Source organism: Manis javanica, chromosome 1 (genome assembly GCF_040802235.1).
Source record: "Manis javanica isolate MJ-LG chromosome 1, MJ_LKY, whole genome shotgun sequence".
Lineage (NCBI taxonomy): Eukaryota > Metazoa > Chordata > Mammalia > Pholidota > Manidae > Manis > Manis javanica.
This window is the reverse complement of record NC_133156.1, coordinates 11,039,327-11,059,211: the sequence shown is the minus strand read 5'-3', so window position 1 is coordinate 11,059,211 and position 19,885 is coordinate 11,039,327. Positions and strand designations below refer to the sequence as shown.

At 45.3% G+C, this 19,885-nt stretch overlaps 2 protein-coding genes across 2 annotated transcripts in view; one reads left to right on the top strand and one right to left on the bottom strand.

The window, feature by feature from the left end:
• Positions 1 to 781: 781 nt before the first annotated feature.
• LOC140850734 (uncharacterized) lies at positions 782 to 7,236 on the bottom strand. Its single transcript, XM_073242262.1, has 7 exons — positions 7,218 to 7,236; positions 6,698 to 6,897; positions 5,891 to 6,093; positions 5,713 to 5,803; positions 4,821 to 5,556; positions 2,956 to 3,033; positions 782 to 1,101 (listed from the first exon to the last, which is right to left on the bottom strand). The coding sequence occupies exons 1-7, from the start codon at positions 7,234 to 7,236 to the stop codon at positions 899 to 901; spliced, it is 1,530 nt and encodes a 509-aa protein (XP_073098363.1). The 3' UTR covers positions 782 to 898.
• SPATA13 (spermatogenesis associated 13) overlaps positions 5,333 to 19,885 on the top strand; it is a 154,642-nt gene continuing 140,089 nt past the window's right edge. The window contains exon 1 of the mRNA XM_036994702.2: positions 5,333 to 5,466. The gene's annotated coding sequence lies outside the window, so the exon portion shown is untranslated. The remainder of the gene's footprint in view (positions 5,467 to 19,885) is intronic.

Sequence of the window (19,885 nt, the reverse complement as noted above, 5' to 3'; positions counted from 1 at the left end):
CTGCACATGACCTGGTGGTGGATATATGATGTCTGAAATGTCAAAACCCACAGAATGTGTAATAAGAAAGGTGAAGGAAATGTGTCAATGTTGGTTTATCAATTTTAACAAATATATCACACTGATGATGCAAGATGTTAATAAGGGAGACTGTTGGTGGGGAGAAAGGGGGTCTTTGGGGACACTGTACTTTCTGGATTCATTTCTCTGTAAACCAAAAACTGCTCTAAAAAAAATAAGGTCTATTCATTTAAGAAATACATATTCACTGTCCTCAAGGAGCTCCTGTTCCCTCTGGTCAGTGCTAAAACAAAAATGTATCTGAGGTCTTAGGGTGTCACCAAATATGACATAATGAACCCTACCAGGGAAGTCAGGGAGGCTCCAAAGAAGAAGGGAACTTGAGGTGAGCCTTGAAGAAGACACTGGGGGTCGCCAGGCAGCCCTGGGTTTGCCCGTGTGTGCTGCTAGCAGCCATGTGTATCGCATACTCTCTTCTCAAGTCTTCCCAGAGAGGATGCTGTTAAATCCCCACTGCAACAGAGCAGGTATTCTTCGTTCTCTATTATGGATGCAGGAACTAAGGTTAAGAAGAGCTTAGCCAAGGCCACCCAGGTAGGGAAAGGGGAAAGGGGGACTCTGTGGCAGACCTGCTTGTCTCTGAAGCCAGTGCTCCATCACTGAGGGCGGAGGTCACATCGCATAGAGGATTAAGGGCGTCGTGTGACATGATGAAGGGGTCAGAGCGACAGAACAAAAAGCGGTAAGAGAGAGGGTATCAATCATGGCAATTTAATAAAGGTGACAGGATTCCAGGAGTTGCTTGAGCCGGCAAAGAGAGAGCCAGCGTGTAGGCAAGGGCTCTGAAAGGCCCCTTCGGTCCAGCCAGTGCGCACTCTCAGATCGGGGTGCTGGTATCCTCACCTCTATTGACAGCGACCCTCCTACTGCTCACCCTCTTCTCTTTCTCAAGGCCTCCAGGTCCACGTGTGAAGGCACCCCTCTGAGCACACAGGGCGGGCACTGCGGACGCCGCGGGGGGCTGGCTCCTGGTCCATGCTCCCCATGCTCCCTCAGCCTCTCGGCCTCGGTGCCCTGTTCCTGGGCAAAGAGCAAGGAAACGTCTTTTCTCTTTCTGCCTAAATTAATGGGACACTCCTGCCCTCCGCTGAATAGAACTTATGTGCCAAAATAGTTTGACAAATACCAAGAATTATTCTTTCCACCTAGAAGCCTTAAATTGGCAAGATGTCTGTTCTGATAAACTATAGAATAAGACAGCAAATGCTTCTGATCCATTCTGATCAGTAATGACAGCCACCTTTTACGGAGCATTTTACCATGCACCAGGCTCTGTGCTAGGACTCTCCGTACACTATCACACTTAATCTTCACCACAGTATGTCATAGATAAGGACAAAGTCAGAGCCAGGTTAAGCCATTTTCCTGAAACCAGAGGGTGGTGGGGAAGAGGCTCCTGTCTCTACCGAGGGAGCCTACATAGAGGTCTTCCCTTTTGTTTCAGGGGTAGTTGTGGGGCAGCTGGTTCCTCTCTCTCCCCTTCCCACCTTCACAACCAATTAAGAAACAGGAGGATGGAGACCCACAAATGACAATAAAAATGTCAGTGCCAGTACTGACAAAGTCAGTTGGCAAGTGTGACTTTAGATCTGTGTGGACAGTTCCTGCTAATACTTTGAGTGCCCTGCCTGCTCCCCCAGCCGGGTGGGGACCTCAGTCACTCCAGCCAGGTGACAGTCTGGCTCTGAGGCAGAGACACTGACCCCAGATGGCATCCTTCTGTAGTCTGAGTGGAGAGGCTAGAAAAAGAGTGCCTCTGTGCTTTTAAGAAATTACTATTGCATTACTAAATAGTTAGGTCTGTACTGTCAAGGTAGGTGGAGCACCGGATTTCCCCCACCAGTTAGGTGACACCTACTTTGGCACTGGAGGTGGGGCCCGAGGCTAGGGGGGTGACTCTGTGGACCCTCCTCAGAGGAAAACATCTATAATGAGGAGAAAGGAGTTTCCTTTCTGCCTGAGTCACCCGGGCTGCCATGACAAATACCACAGACCAGTTGGCTGAAACAATAGAAATTCATTTCCCACAGCTCTGGAGGCTGGGAAGTCCAAGGCCCAGGTGCCAGCAGATCTGGGGGCTGGTGAGGTCACTTCCTGGCTTGCAGATGGCCACCTTCTTGATGTGTCTTCTCATGGGAGAGAGAGAGAGAGCATGCGTGCAAGCACTCTGGTCCCTTCTTACAAGGGCTCTAATCCTATGGTGGGGCCCCACCCTCATGACTTTATCTAAATCCACTCAACTTCCAAAGGTCCCACCTCCTGAAACATCCATTGGGGGTTGGGGCTTCAACATATGAACTGGGGGGGCACACAAGCATTCAGTCCTTATCCTTTCCTTCCTTGTTGCTTCCCCTGAGAAACCCCTGAGGGGTGGAACTTACAGCCGACTGAAGACAACAATGTTTTGTCAGAACCCTGGAGCAACTCACAGTACTGCTTTCTTCATAGTGTTTAAAGGCAAGAACATGAAATCAAATCCTGGTTCTATCATTTACTGGCTGTGTGACCTTAGGCACTTCATTCAACCTCTCTGAACTTTGTTTTCCCCATCTATAAAACAAGACTGGTACTGGTACTTCAGGGCTGCTTTGAGGTTTTAAAGAGACAATGAATGTGCAGGACATAGCATATTAAATGCTCAAAAAATATAAATAGAAAGACATATTAGAGTTTTGGAGATATTAGGCAAAAAAGAGGTGCACTTTAGACTTGGTGAGGATGGAAATTTCTATCTCCAGACACTACCCTGCAGGAAGCACCAGGGGCATTGCAGTGAATTTTTGGTGAAAGCTTTGGATTGGCTGCTACTAGAGTTTAAGCTACTAATCAGAGTTGACTACCAGCAGATCACAGAGGGAAAAAGTTCAAACAAACCTTTGGAGGTTCCCATTTGTCGGGAAGGTAGAATGCAGATAGCAGCTTTGTTTGAAGGGCCATGAATGATGGCTGGTCCTGTGAACAGCGAGAGGTCACTATAGGAGATTAAGGCCTTTTCATTCAGAAGTCACACTGAGAGTCTCCCTGGAATGAAGGAAGCTGAAGGAAACTTAGAGGTCACTGGCCCAAATCTTTCACTGAACAAACAGATTAGAAAACTGAGATGCAGAGAAGTTTGGTGATGTATCCATTTGATGCATACAACTAGCAATATGCTGGATTTAGCCCCAGTCCCTCCACGTAAGAACAATTATTTTTCTCTTGAACCATCCTGCCTTGTTTCAATAGGGTATTAATGTAAAACCAGAAATATATTTCATCTCAGGAGCTCAGAATTTCCACTAAAACCCTGAAAAAATATTTTTTAAAGGACAGGAACTAATAATTGTTAAGCACCTGTCTGTGCTAAGATACCAGGAGGTTTATATGGGGAAAAAATTGATATTTTCCAACCAGTCCAGTGAGGCAGCTTTTACTTTTTGCTGAAAGGAAAAAACTCAAAAAGACAAAGGGCACGTCCAGGTCACCTGTAACACGGAAGAAGATGCCGCTAGGCCGGGTCTTTACAACTCTACAGAAATTCATTTATCTAAAGGCCAGGCCTCTTTTCCCTAAGGACGTAGTTTCCGGTATAGTGTTCTTCTTCACCAGAAAAGGTATTGCATGTAAACATTAATAATGGTCTGCAAGCAGGCAGAAATGATTCTTTCAGACACAAATTTCTTAAAATGAAAAATCAAAATTTTCTCCTCAGATTTGTGCTAATTCTCAAGAGATAAGGAAAACCTCTCAGTTTTGTCCTTGATACTCTTTAAAACAATACTGAAATAAGTTTTATTTTAGTGTTTATGGGAGCTCCATGCAGATTTCCTTTAAGTGATATAGAGTAGAATAAAATGGAATATGTGATATTAGCCTCTCACACTATGTCTAAAATTTTCCATGGTTTATTTATATAGTATATTTTTCTGCTCTAAAAACGTATACCCATTGTCAAACATGTGAGGAATTTCAATAAAGATTCAAACAATGAAACAAAAATTTGCTCATATTTCCACCACCCAGAGATAATTACCATTATTATTTTGGGGTGTGTGCTTTAATTAATAGACTGTTTTTTGGAGTAGTTTTAGGTTTGCAGAAGAATTGAGTCGAAAACAAGTTCCCATCTATTCCCTCGAACTGCCCCCCTCCCAGTTTCTCCTCTTACTGACATTTTACATCAGTGTGGCCCTTTGGGTACAACGGATGGGCCAATATTGATACATCATGATGAATGAATTTACATTAGGATTAACTCTTTGTGATGCATTTTCTGTGGGTTTTGACAAGTATAATGGCCTGTATCGCCTTTTGAGTATTATACAGGATATTTTTTTCACTATTTAAAAAGCATATTTAAAATTAATTTGACTTTTCATTGAGTAATTTAATACTTTTCTATGTTCTTTAGTTTAAAAATAGTGGTAATTGTTCTTTGAGTATAAAAGTACCACGTTTATAACAATGCTGGCACATAATAACCACTCAAAGGAATCATCTAAAAACGACACTTTTAAAAAGAATACTCTTACTTTATGAATTGCATTAGTCGCATGCAAACAAGGTCATATATTTCAGGCCTAGATCGAGGCGCTGAAGGGTTTGCTTCGCCTCTGGTTTTCATGTGAATTCATGATTAGGCCTTGAGCCACATAGGAAAGGTGATATTTCAGTGCGTTCACCGGAACAGTACACCTAAGACTTGACCTGGGCCTTGGGGAAACAAGGAGGTTTAAAAATCTTCACTTCGTGTTTGTTACCTTTGCGCGAAAAAGCGCATCCACGGTGCCTCAGCCTAGAGCGAACCCCCACCGCCCCCCGGGGCAGAGGCGGGGCCAGGGCGGTTGCCCCGGAGACGCGGCGTCTCCTCCTGCCCAGGGCGCAGCAGGGGATTGAAGGGGTCTGGGGAGAGCCGGGTTCAGGGGGATGCGGCTGAGGGTGGTGGTAGGAGGAGGTGCTGGGCTGTGAGGTCGAAGGCAAAAAGAGGTGGGGGGATGGGGAAGGGCTACGGGCCGGGGGCGTGGCCGTCTTCCCATGGGGGAAGGGTGGGAGTTGGGAATCGCTGGGAGGGGTGGGAGGGTGGAACGGCGGGCAGCCGCGCGGGGCGTGGCCTGGGGAGGTAGGCGGACAGGGGCGTGGTCCGATTGGAGGTAGAGCCCGGCGGGGGCGTGGCTTGGGGGGCCGGGAGGCGGTGGCGGCGGCGGCGGCGGCGCGGGCGGCGATCGAGCGCCGCGCTTTCTCCCGCGCGCCGTGTGCCGGCCGCCGGCCCAGAGACCGCGCCCCCGAGCGGAGGCTCCTGCGACAGCCTGGCGTGCTCGGAGCCCGCGCGACCGGGACCGGCCGTGTGTCGCAGGAACGTCTTGGATCCGCCGGCCTTGCGGCTCTGGCGAGTGCGGACCGCGCGAGGTGAGGCTGCGTCGGGGGCGCGGGGCGGGTAGTCGAGGCCGCCGGGAGCGGAAGACGCCTCGAGCGACGGCTCCGTGGCCCGCGGTCGCGCTACCCCCTTCTCCTGCCGGGTCTCCAGCCGCGCGGCTGCGCACCTGTTGGTGGCCCGCAGTGGGACTCGCTGCCGCCGGGGCGGGTGTGCGGGCGGCGCTCTCGGGAAAGGCCGCCTCCAGCCCCGCGGGGCCAGGGATTACCCAGAAACCTTACCCCGCGCTCGCGGCCGCCGGGCCCGCTGCCTGCCGCGCCCGAGGCGGATAAGGTGCGGGAGCCGGGGGCGGCCAGCACTGGCCCAGCTTCCCTGCAACGGCGAGTGCGGTTGGAGAACTAGCTTCCAAAGCGAGTTTCCCCCCAGGTCCCAGCTGGGTCTTCACTGCCCGAGAAAGACTGGCGGATGTGGGGTCTGTAGTCTCTGAATTGGAGCGAGTTGCTCGAGTTGGTTTGCTTCCATCTGGTTGCCGCGGTGAGGAGTTGGCGCACCAGCCCTAGGAAGGTGCAAACCCGCTCTGCTGCCCACGTCAGAGGGACCTCAGGCGACCTGTGCTGGCGGGCGGTCCGTCTGACTGCGGGGAGTTTCGCCTCGTCCAAGTGCTGAAAACAAAGCAAACCAAAGCTAGTAAAATTCTTGGTTACTTGCTGCCCAGCCTTGGATAGTAAGTGTGTGAATAGAACTACTTGAATTCATTTAGCGCTCGCCACCAAGCCTGTGCAGATTCGTCCCACCCGCGCTCTCCTCCCAAGTTTCTCTTGCCCCCCGCCGCCTCTTCTGCTCAATTGGTGTTTCCCTTCCCTAATCGCCCCTCCGCTGCTCCCAGTTCGTGGCTCTCCTTTGCCAAGAGACACAGAAATTTTCACTCCATTTTATTTTTTCACCTTTCCTAACAAATAACTGCTTTTCGGTTCAGTCCCACATCTTCCCAACGTCCTTCCTGTATTCTCTCCGGCTGCTGTTATTTGTGCACCTCTCCATGTGCTGCTGAGCCTTGTTCTCTGCCGCCAGCCCATCCTTTAGAGTTTCTTGTTACTATTTCGTATTATCCAGTAGTCTAATTTTCATTACCTGCTTTGATTCTCCCGTCCGCCGTCTTCCTTTCCCCCTGTGGTTTACCCGCCTTTTCATTTATATGCTTTGTGGGTGTGGGACTTCCTTCTTCCTCCAGTTCCTCCCGCCAGAGCCCTCTGGCCTCTTACCTGCCTCCTCCCTGCAGGTGCTCTTCCCAGCCGCCGCCTGCAGCCGCCTTCTCAGCACACCTTGTTTCACGGCCTTTGGTTGTGAATTTCCCACCCCGTCGCCATCCCGAGGTTCCTCTTCCTCAGTACCAATCAGCCCTCCATTCCCGTGCAGGTGCGTGTATTTCGGAATGTTGGACAGTGTCAGGGTGAGGCAGTGAGCAGCTGCATTTCCCCAGGAGTGCTCCGGACTTCAGGGCCTCCCCACCTGCTCCTGTTGCTGTTTTCTTACTGAAGTAATATGTGAAATAAACATAGTTCTTGAGTTATGTTAATATTGATTTTAATGTGAGCATTAGGTAGCATGTATCAGACACTTAGTATGTGCTCTTCTCCGAGGGATTTGCATGCAGTAATGATTCATTGCTCTTCCTCGTATCTATGTAATGTAGATACTATTACTATCCCGTTTACAGATGAGAAAAGGGAGGCTCAGAGAAGTTAAGTCACAGGCCCAACTGCTCGTGGTTGTAGAGCCTTCTCACCAGGCGGCTGAGCCTCCATGCCAGGGGAATTTTGAACTCAGACATGGGCTGGGATTTGGCTTTGGGAATGAAGTCATTATTAACGCATTTTATTTAGTCTGCAGTTTATACCAGTTGAGGGTATAATATCTATACCTGAAGAACAGTTTATGGGGAAAATCTAATGTCCAGTGTCCCTAAGAAAGACTGGGAACACCACCTGGGCTGCCTGTCAATTTCAAGCTCACTTCCAACCTGCTTTACTGAAAGAAACTTCTGGTCTTAGCTCCTGGAAGGCTTAGCAGCAAGCTTCACCCAAAAGACCACTGCCAGCCATCTGCTGTGCACGGAGAATCCAGTTTCACCCTAGCTGGCCAGACCTCTAGTGTCCCCGACAGCCTGTGTTTTCTGAGTCTTTTTTTTTTTCTTTCTATTTTATTATATAATCTTAAAGCCTCTTTCAAGTGTTTCCTTGTTAGTCTTTATCTTCCTGAAAGTTGGAGGCAAGTATTTCTACTTTTGTAGATACTAAAACAGAGTGTAAGTAAAGTTTTACACTTTTGTTAGATGGAAGGCCCTTACACTGGACAAATGAGGAAACTGTGGCCCAGAGAAATGAAATGACGTGTTCAAGGGAAAGCAGCGAAACAGCAGAGCTGGCCTTGATCTCGGATCTGCCCGCTCCTGGCCCAGGGCTCTCGGTGCCCGGCCCTGTGGCTTTGGTGGGTTGACCTCCCTGCAGGCTGCCGAGAGCATTGAGCCTTCTTTCCCTTTCCTTTCAGATTCATTTAGAATGGAAATAGTCAGTGGTTTTATTATTACTACTTGGTCTGAAAGCTAAATATTGAAAAAATGCTTGCTTTTGAGTTATGTAATGGCATAAAGGGGATCATAAAATCACAGAAGTACATATATATATTCAAATGGTTTAGAAACTGTTTTGTTATTTCCAAAACACCTGGAAGGAACAGCAAATGTACATTGCTTTCTAGAGGCAAATCATATAATACATGGCAATTTGAAAATCAGTAACCGGAATGTTTAATTGTATTTTCCATTTGTAGGGAGACTTGCATTATGTACAGAGTGCTCACAGGATTTTCTTCCCCTCTGCATCTCAAATAAGACAGAGAAGGGGGAGAGCATGTCAGGTTACTTGCTGCTTCTATGTTGGTTCTGCTGGGCCCACCCTCTTCTCTCGGACTGGACTCTCACCCGCGCCCTCCTGATTCCCAGCTCTGTCCTTCCCATCTGTTTAATCCCTTTCTCCAGGAACCCTCAGAGGACCTGAGGGTACTGTTTATCCATGATGCCCAGCTCATTCCACATCAGCCTTTCTTTACAGAATTAAGCCCTAATGCCCTCGGGTATATGGTGTATGTGATTAGTTTCTAGGATGAGGTGAGTGGTTCTGTACCATCCTTGGGAGACCTGAGGAAACATTTGCTGAAATTGTTGTCTGTGTTCTGTGGTGCCCATGAGGTTCGTTCTAACTGAAGAACAGGTTAGGTTTTACTGCCCCCCTGCACAGCTGAAAAAATGAAATGCAACAGTGTTGTTGTGGCCAAAGCCCTGTAGTGAGTGACAAGACTGAAAGATGAACCCAGGCCTGCCTGGCTTCGAGAGGCACACGCACGCTTCCACGTGGCTGGCTCCTCTGCAGCCTGCAACATGCCTGGACGTCAGTGTCCCGATGTGGAACCTTCTGCAAACTGGATGATGGTTCCTGCTTGCTAAACTGAGGTGATACAGGGGAGCATGGGCAGGGCGCTTGAGCATGGGGCCTCACAGAAGCTCCAGGGCCAGACCTCAGAGGGAATGGTGCCTTCTCGCTGGCCCTGAGAGAACACCAGAGCTGTGGCAGTGGCGGCACCAGGAAGAGATGGTGTGTCTCTCTGATACACGGGCGTCAGCATCCATGGACGTGGGCAGCACCCCGTCCTGTGCTCATGATGCTCACATGTCCTAGACCCAGGACTGTCGCCTCTTCTAGCCAGGACCTTAAGGGACCTGAGTTCTGGGTCAGAAATAACCTCTGCCTGTTGCCCTGCAGCAGGACCAGCTTGTGCCATTGTGGAAGAAAGGAGAGCTCAGCATTGTAAGTTCAGGGACCACGTGCCTGACTCAACATGTCTCCTGCTCTGGCCTGCTGGGTCTGGGCTGGAACTCCCCATCCTCTCTCTCTGGGTTCAGCCAGGTCGGGGAGCGCTAAGAGGATGCTCCCGGCTGACGTGGGAGAGGAAGGGCTCAGCCTTTCCGCTCAGCCCCCATTCCCATCATGATGGAGCTTGTTTCCTGAGACTGGCAGGCTATCCTTGGTGGAACAGAGAACACAGGTCTGAAACGACCAAACTGGACAGTGTCACTGGCAGGAAACAGTCTGCTGAAAAGTGGGCAGCTGGGACCTTTACTCAACACTGAGGGCAGGTGCGAGGGGACGGTGAGTCCGAGATTTTACTGGCTTTCAGCAGAGGGGGCCGGAGGCCAGGAATGAGAGTGTTCCTGGTATTGGAACTCTGCTCACAGTATAGTCTTTCTTAGGAATTGTTGTTCTGAATAATAGGGATATTGAGCAGTCTTGTACTTGAGTGGTAAAATTGTCATTCAGTCACTTTACATAAGGTTCTGAGGTCAGCCCATAATATTTATAATATACAGACAGATAAATAAGACCTGAATCCTAAAACAATTTACACATGTACTTTGAAACACATACAGTTTGTGTGTTGGGACGTTCTCTTATGGCTGAAAGGAAAACTTCTGCTCAGAAATTTGTCCCATGCCCATCCTTCCTGGTGGGATGGAGTGCCCAAATGTGCACACTGGTTTTGTACCTTTTCTGAGCTAGGCCTAGTGATAGATGCTGAAGGTTGAAGGAGTAATAGAAACAGCCCCTGTCCTCTAGGAGGCTCCCATTTTTGTCCACTGGGAGAGGTAGGCATGGGGAAGGAAGGTCATGAAACTCATAGCGGGTGTTGTGATCAGTAAGGGGAGTATAGGAGAGGCACAGGGTCCAGGAAGGCTTCCTGGAGGAGGAGATAGCTGCAGCCTGGGCTGGATGGTGATAGGAGTGAGCAGAGTGATGGGAAGGAGCTGGCAGAGGCATTGCAGGCTCTGGGGAGACCCTCCGGGGAGACAGACGAGCTCTGTGACTCCAGGGCCCCTCAAACCATCCCATGTGGCTGCTGCTTCCGCTTGTCACTCGTGACCACTGTGGGGTGCCGAGGGTGCTGGTTTTGTGTGAGCATCACTGGGGGAATTTGTTAGAGAAGCAAATTCTAAGGCTTTCTCCTGGACCTACTAAATTAGAAATTCTGGGGTGGGCCCAGCAGTCTCTACCGTAACAGGCCTTCCAGGTGATGTTCACCCACTGTGAGGTGTGAGAACCTTTGTTCCGGGACACGTGCTTCCCGAGGTCCTCCACAGTCGCTGTTCGTGGCTGTACGCTGATCTTTTCCAAGAACTGCACCTGTGTTTTGGCCTGGTTGGATTTTGGAAGATTTCCCTCAAGTGAACAGCCACCCGCATGGCTTGTTCTTCATGTCCAGTGTACCTCCTTCATGATTTCAGTTGCCACCCTGCTTCAATTCATTGCATCCAGAAATTTCTTTCTATGACTTTATAGGGAGGTGTCTTGGTGTTTGTCAGCAGTCAGATAAACTGGGTTCAGATCCCAACTCGGCTGCTTGCCAGCTGTGTGGCCTTGGCAAAGCATTAACCTCTCTGTGTCTCAGTTCCCATATCTGAAAAATGTAGATGGTAATGGTGCCCATCTCTCAGGTAAGGGTCTGAGGCTTTGTTGCGCAGTGGAATTACTGGGGGGTCTTTAAATGGAATTGATGCATACTCCCACTCCCAAATATTGTGATTGGTCTTGGGTGTGACCTGGATGTTGGGATTTTTAGGAGCTTCCCATGGGCTGAAACGTTTGGGAACCATTGTCATGCATGTTGGGGGATGAGATGAATGCATTCTTGCAAAGTGCACAGAAGAGTGCCTGGCACATACTGAGTGCTTAGTGTATACTCAGCGCTGGCTCTGAGGCGGTTCAGTTGTTTGTTGAGTACTTGCTGAATGCTGAAAGTGCGTTGGCCTGGAGATCTCCTGTGGTCCTGTGTTTTGTTCTGAGGGGTGGGAGAGGAACCAGCCCCGGAGCAGTGGACCTCCCCTCCTCATAAATGCTGTGGGCATCCTTTCTGCAAGGATCCAGGTGGCCTGCTGTGAACAGAGCCCACAGGACCCCCAGGCTGGCCTGCCCAGCACTGGGCACCATTCCCTACCCCCATGCAGAAAAACTTGAGGTTTTGGAATATAACCAGATTCTAAAATCATGAAGCAGCAATGCTTTACAATGTGAATGGGAATGGAAATGGGAGTCGGGCACCCTAGGGTTCTGTACCTGATCTAATATGCCATTTGTACCTAAATACCTGAGTTTTTAAACATATGCATCTCTCGACTCCGTCTCTCTTTGGCACCTGATCTGTCTTCTAGGGTCTCGATGTCACTGTATTATGAGTTATGTATTTCTAATCATATTTGAAAGAATGCACAGTATAATCTTTTTCGCATTCCCTGTCCTGTTGCACATACTCATTCAACCTTCTCATTGTTGTTTTTAATTGAGCGGCTATTGATGAGATCGGCTTTGGCACCGGACACTCAGCTGGCAATTTCATCCCTTCTTTTCCCACTGTGGAGAGAGACACACGTTTCTGTCAGCTTGTGGGAAGTGTTTCTTTTGGTTTTTACCCTGAAACTGCAGCCATCTTTATTCCTCTTTTGGTGACATAATTACTCAACTTTTAATAATAGAACATCTGAAGGACATTTTTCATGTTGACTTCGTGGGCCTTCTGTGAACCCTGCTGAGATTAATCAAACCAAACCCCCGTGCAACAGTTACACTAAAATATCCTGATGCATTATTAGAACCTAGTGTGCCCAGGACCAGGGGACTCGAGTGAGTGATCCACAGTTAGTACCTTCAGGATGAAATCTGTGGTACAATTTAAGTCCTGTGGCTTTCTAATTTCAGCCAAATTAATTAAAGAAAGAAATAGGCGAATTCGTATCTTGAGTTTATGATTTGTTCCCTTTCTGTTTTTTCTTTTGTTTTGCTGTGCAGGGCAGGCAAATAACTGCTGTTTACTGTGAGGCTGGCCTGGTACATTTAAATGTGTGTTGCAAATGGAGATAATTGAGTCACTGTATTTGTTCTACCGCCCAATTACTAAGTGGAAATCTCCCACTGGGGAAACTTCTGTCCAGCCAGCACACAGTAGCTCAGTCTTATGGTGAAGACTAGTCCCCTTTGTGGTCTAACCATCATCACCCGCGTTCCCCACTGACTGAATAGGCTGTAGAAATGCAGGCCTTCAGAGGAAGTGCCCTTGCTTAAATGTTCCACGGATCCTTCTGAAATAACATCCCCCAATCCCTCAGCTGAAACAGTAAAGAAGAAGGGGACATATTAATATCTACAGCTTCTGTTACATTCAAAAGGATTATATATATAAAATGAAAAGTTCAAAATACATTTTAATTAAAAAAATGTGAGGTTAACAAATAATCCAGAAATACACTAGGAAAAGTAAACAAAATATTCTTTAAAGTGCTATGTTTTAAGGTCGGAGAGACCTACTTTCTACTGTTTCTGCCTTTGACTTTTCTGGAAAGAGTCAGAACTCCCCAGAGTAGGTCGCTTGGCTCATCTTACTGATGAGCCTCCTGGTTCTCTGGAGTCAGGCTCAGCCCGTGGCATTGGTGTGTCTGTGTCCTCGGGCCCCTCTGCCAGGATGGTCTGGTCCTGCACTTACCAGAAAAGGGCTAGGCAGTCTATTCTGTCAGTCCCAGCTCCAGGGCTTGGGTGCGATCTGTGGTTGTGTGTGTGTGTGTGTGTGTGTGTGTGTAAGAGAGAGAGACTTAGTAATATTTATTTTGTATTGCCTAATATTGTGCAGACATTGCCTAGATATGACACCAAAATTAAAAAATGCACCATAAGAGAAAAAATTGATGTTCGAGTTCATCAAAATGAATAGCTTTTTGTGCTTCCACCATTAAGAAAATGAAAAGAACAGTTTATGAACTGGGAAAAATTTTTGCATAACACCTGTCTTATAAAGGCTGTGATCCATAGGTGTGTGTGTGTGTTGGTGTAAGTGATGGTACCAGGATGATGATCTGTTGTACCAGTGTGGTGTAGGATGTACCACTAATCACAGAGTGCTCCCCTCTAAGTCCACCCTTTAGACTCCTGGCCTCATTAAGTAAATGAAACAGGAAACAAATTCTGAATAAGGGAATTGGCCGCTTCTTTTGAACATTTAGTTTACTCATGACGAGGCATTGCAAGATGTGTCAGAAGACTGACTTCTTTCCCTATGTGGGACTGTTGCCCTCACCAATGGCATCCGTCAAACAGCTCTGCTTAGTGCTGCCAGACCCATCTCCAGACTCTGATCTGTGAAGGCCCATGTACCTGGCAGAGAGTCTGGTGCTCTCACAAGGCACCATGGCTCATGTGTAGCGCTCACTGAGAGTGGGGACCATTTGTAAACACAGACGCGGATCCCGTGAGTGTGAGGCACTGATCCTGGGCGCACACTTGCAATGTCGAGTCTCAGCAATAACACAGGCAGTGCATGCCTCCGCCTGCTGCTGGCAGGTCATCTGTGCGTCTCATGGCTACAGTCAAAATTAGGAAAGATACTCAATAGGGCTCAGAGAATGCTATCCCCCTTCCTTCTGATATAGAAGTAATCTCGTAGGAGGAAGCATGAACTCTTTCTGCTTTTCTGATCTTTATTTCTAATCTGATCCCTCATGCCAAACGGGTACCGCCCCAGAAGTCTTCAAGCAGCAGCGAGAGGCAGGAATGATCTAACGTTACACGGTCAATGTTTTCAGGTGGATAGGTCGAAGCAGATTATACTACTGCATACGTCAGATTCAGTAGCATAGTCACTTAGCATTTTCATTCTAGCACATCTGAAGAAAGTTTATCACATTGACTTCAAGCCTGCTGAGATTGATTAAATCAAACCCCGTGTAACAATTACTCTAAAGCAAAGTGGCTCATTAAGTTTCAGTACATGCTGGACTACTGAATTTGAATTGTTCAAATAGATGATTACATTTTGTTAGTTTCCTGCTGTAGAAGTTTAATACCCTTTTTAATTTTTTGTGCACACACACCACTGATCTTTTAGTTTTTCTTTCCTGCTGGGATGAGGAATCTCTCAAGGAAGCAGGAAATGCACCCCTTGCCAGCTGGACAGTACTGTTTTCTAGACCTCCCTGGAAAGTTGTCTCTGTAGAAGCCCAGTCTTATTCTCTGCACAGAGCACCTGTTTTTCTCAGGTTGGGGATTTTTAACAAGACTTTATGTCACTGGGAACACTTTTCCTCTGAGATGAAGGTAGCATGAATCTGTGCAGATCAATCTGGGATAAGCAGAACGTGTGACAGGAGATTGGTTCAGCAGGAGGGTTCCTGTCCCTTGTCATGGTGACCTGGGCAGCCACCTTCTCTGTGTTGTTCTTCCAGGTCAACTGAAAAAACCTAGGAAGCACTTTAGTATTGTTGAGAGAGGAGTTTTTAAAAAACAAAATTCTCAAAAACATAATGTCTGTACTACCATTTCTTCCAAACAGAGGAGTGTTCTTTTATGTGACTGTTTGAAGGAGAACTGGATCATGCAGTGACCATTTATTACACATGCCTGGTTTCAGAATCTTTCTTTTCCTTGTACAAACTCCTCACTGCAGGATTCAGAAAGAATTCACTTGGAACACATTTCTCATGGATTTTTACTTGGAAATTTATTTCCCCATTGGCAGGATCCCACAGCTTTCACCTCAGAAGAGTGAGAAATTCAGATCCATGTCAGGATCCACTCCCCAACTGCTCACCAGGAGCTCTGGGTGGTTTCAGATTCCCAGGGAAGTGGCTGTTGGGCATCAGAGGCACTCTGGAAGCATTGCCCACCACTGCCTCGTGTTCAGTGCTTCCATTTAGCAAGAGGTGAAGGAAGATGGTGAAGTAGTGCCCTTCATCTCAGAACCTGCAGGGCAGATCTGATGGGACCCGCTGCTTTGGTACGGAGGACGGACAAGGAGAGTTGGTGCTGAGAAGGCTCTGTGCCTCTGATGTGTCTCAGGTGTGGTCTTACAGCGTCAGTGCGTCCTACTTCTCTCCAAGTGTGATGCAGGTAACAGTGGAGATCTTCCAAGGGTTGGATAGGTGGTTTCAGAGGAAGTGGCCTAACAGGGAGGGACCACACCGGCTTGCTGCTGCTGGGTAGTCTACGCGGGCAGTCAGAGCCCTGGCATTGGTTCTAGGCCCTCCTCCTGAACTTGTCTAGGTGAGTTGTGAGGTTTGGATATTTAAGAAGAGGTCTCTGAAATAATTTTGAACTCTTGAGTTTAAAGGCTTACCCAAATCCTGGTGATTGGTTGTATGGAAGACATAGCAATGGTGCAAAGGTTGTTTGCATTAGTTGGAATAATGTTCATAAAAGTCAACATCTGGCACAGAAGAGGCAAGAATTGGTAGAAGAGAGTGGGGATTTGAGAGTTAAGACAATATATGATTGTGCTCATGAGTTAAAAATTCTTACTGATTTTTTTAAATTAAATTTTGAGATCATTGTAGATTCACATGAATGATATTTATATGATATAGTACATCACACCAGCATATTGACATCGACCCAGTGAAGATACAGAACATTTCCCGCACCACAAGCATCCCTCATGTTGCCCATTTAGAGCCACACCCACTTCCCTCCTGCCCATATGCCTCCTTTACCTATAGCGACCACTAATTTGTACTTTATATGATTTTGTCATTTCAAAAATGTTATAAAATTGGGATTGTAGAGTGAGTTGGATTGCTCTTCTCTCTCAGCATCATTCTCTGAAGATACTAGTCCTTGCTTAGTCATGTGTCTTGCATATATATTGTCTGACTCTGTAGCTTGCCTTTTTTAGCCTCTTAACAGGGTCTTTTGCAGAACAAAGTTTTTAATTTTGATAAGGTTTGATTTATTGATCTTTCCTTTTGTGGATGATGCATTTGGTGTCAAGTCTAAGAACTTTTTGCCTAGCCCTAGATATCAAAACTTTTCTTTTACATTTTTTTAAAGCTTTATTGTTTTACATGTAAGTCCATGATCTATTTGAGTTCTTTTTATAAAATGTGAGATTTAGATCATGGCTCTTTGTGGCATTGTTTGCCTGTGGATGTTTAATTGCTCAAATACCTTTTTATTGAAAAGGCTATCCCTCTTCCATTCAGTTACTTTTGCATCTGTATAAAAAAATCAGTTTGGCATATTTGTGTAGGTCTGTTTGAGTTTTTCTGTCCCATTGAGCTATGTATCTATATGTCAGCTAATAACAGCCTTGATTACTGTAGCTATGAGTATTAAAATTGGGTGGACTGATTACCCCCACTTAATTATTATTTTTCAAAATTATCTTCACTAGCCTATCCCCTTTCCCTTTCTATATACACTTTAGAATAATCTCATATTTACAAAAGTCTTGCTGGAATTCAGGGAGAATTGATGTCTTTACTACGTTGAGTCTTCCCATCAGCAGTCTTTCATGCTGAGACACAGCATGTCTCTCCATTCCATTCATCAGCATTCTGTAGTTTTCAGTATAAAATTCCTGTTCATTTTTTCTTAGACTTATACCTAAGTATCTTTTGATCAATTGGAAATGGTATTGTATTTTTAATTTTAATGACCATGTGTTTATTTCTAGTCTACGTAGAAATAGAATGGATTTTTTTTGTATGTTTAGCTTGTATTCTGCAACCCTGTAGAGCTCACTTGTTAGTTGTAGGAGTTTTGTTTGGTAGATTCCTTGGGATTTTCTGTGTAGACAGTCATGTTATCTGAAAATAGGGATGGTTTAATGTCTTCCTTTCCAATCTGTATGCCTATTATTTCCTTTTCTTGCCTTATTGTGCTGGCTATAACTGCTAGCACTGTGCTGAATAAGAATGGTAAGAGCAAACATCTTTACATTTTGTTTATGATTATAGGGTAAAACATCCTGCCTTCTGCCATTAAGTATAATGTTAACGGTAGTTTTTTGGTAGATGCTCTTTATCACGTTGAGTAAGTTTACCTCTATTCCTATTTTTGAGAGTTCTTTTCTTTTTATAATGAATAGGTGTTGAACTTTATCAAATTTTCTTCTCTGTATCAATTGAAAGTATCATGTGACTTTTTTTACTTTAGCCTGTTAATATGGTGGATTATATTGATTAATTTCTAAATATTGAACCAGTCTTAATCCCGCAAATAAACCCACATGGAATAAATACCACTTGGTCAAGTACATAATTATATTTATATTTTGCTGAGCTCTATTTTATTTTGGTAAGCATTCTGTGTCTATATTCATGAGTGATACTGGTCTGTAGTTTTTTTTTTTTGTGGGGGTACTATCTTTATCTGGTTTTGGTATCAGGATAAAATTAGCTTCATAAAATAAATGGAGAACTAGTCCCTCCTCTTACATTTCTGTAAAAAATAGTGTAGAATTGATGTTTATTCTTTTTTTTATTACAGTATCATTGATATACAATCTTTTTTTTTGGTATCAGTAATATACAATTACATGAGCAACATTGTGGTTACTAGATCCCGCCAATTATCAAGTCCCCACCACATTCCCTATTACAGTTACTGTCCATCAGTGTAGTAAGATGCTGTAGAGTCACTACTTGTCTTCTCTGTGCTCTACTGCCTCCCTGCCACCCCTACATTATGTGTGCTAATTGTAATGCCTCTTTCCCCCTTATCCCTCCCTTCCCACCCATCGTCCCCAGTCCCTTTCCCTTTGGTAACTGTTAGTCCATTCTTGGGTTCTGTGATTCTGCTGCTGTTTTGTTCCTTCAGTTTTTGCTTTGTTCTTATACTCCACAGATGAGTGAGATCATTTGGTACTTGTCTTTCTCCGCCTGGCTTATTTCACTGAGCATAATACCCTGTAGCTCCCTCCATGTTGTTGCAAAAGCTAGGCTTTGTTTTCTTCTTATGTCTAAATAATATTCCATTGTGTATATGTACCACATCTTCTTTATCCATTCATCTACTGATGGACACTTAGGTTGCTTCCATTTCTTGGTTATTGTAAATAGTGCTGCACTAAACATATGTCTTTTTCAAACTGGGCTCCTGCATTCTTAGGGTCATTTCCTAGGAGTGGAATTCCTGGGTCAAATGGTATTTCTATTTTGAGTTTTTTGAGGAACCTCCATACTGCTTTCCACAATGGTTGAACTAATTTACATTCCCAACAGCAGTGTAGGAGGGTTCCCTTTTCTCCACATCCTTGCTAACATTTGTTGTTGTTTGTCTTTTTGGATGGTGGCGATCCTTACTGGTGTGAAGTGATATCTCATTTCGTTTTAATTTGCATTTCTCTGATGGTGAGCGATGTGGAGCATCTTTTCATGTTCCTGTTGGCCATCTGAATTTCTTCTTTGGAGAAGTGTCTATTCAGCTTTTTTAATTGGATTATTTGCTTTTTGTTTGTTGAGGCACATGAGCTATTTATATATTTTGGATGTCAACCCCTTATTGGATATGTCATTTTTGAATTGTTACACAATCTTATGTTGGTTTCAGGTATACAGCACAGTGGTTCAGCAGTTACCCATATTATGAAATTGTCACCCCCACTATTGCAGTTAGTGTCTGTCAACATAGGAAGATATTACAGGATCATTGGCTCTATTCTCCATGCTGCACTACTATCTCTGTAAACAACTTTGATTACAATTGAGAATTTTTTATCCCTTTATCCCCACTATCCATCAACCCCAACCCCTCCCCAATGGTAACCACCAGTCACTTTTAAGGGTCTATGAGTCTACTGCTGTTTTATTCATTTGGTTTTGCTTCATTTTTATATTCTACAAATAAGTGAAATCATACAGTATTTGTCTTCCTCTGCCTGATTATTTCACTGAGCATAATACCCTCTAGGTCCATCTATGTTGCTGCAAATGGCAGGATTTCTTTTTTTATGGGTGAATAAAAATCCATTGTGGTGTATATGTACTACATCTTCTTTATCCATTCATCTGTTGATGGACACTTAGATTGCTTTCATATCTTGGCTATTGTAAATAATGTGGTGATAAGCAGGGGTGCATATATCTTTCCAAATCAGGGATTTTGTTTTCTTTGGGTAAATTCCTAGAAATGGAATTACTGGGTTGAATGGTATTCTACTCAGATGTGTCCAGGAAAAAATTGCTCATGCTTATGTTCAAGAGATTGTTTGCCCAAGTTTTCTTCTGAGTTTTGTGGTTTCATGTCTTACACTCAGGTCTTTGATCAATTTCAAATTTACTTTTGTGTGTGGAGTTAGGCAGTAATGCAGTTTCATTGTCTTGCATGTAGCTGTCCAGTATTCCCAACACCAGTTACTGAAAATGATGTTTTTTCCCCATTGTATATTCATATCCTTTGTCTTAATTGACTTAATGTCCATGTATTAATTGACTATATATACATAAGTTTATACCTAGGCTGTCTGTTCTGTTCCATTAATCTATGGGTCTGTTCTTTCACTAGTACCATGCTGTTTTGATTACAGTAGCTTTGTAGTCTAGCTTAAAGTCAAGGAGCATAATAGCCCCCTCTTTCTTCTTTCTCA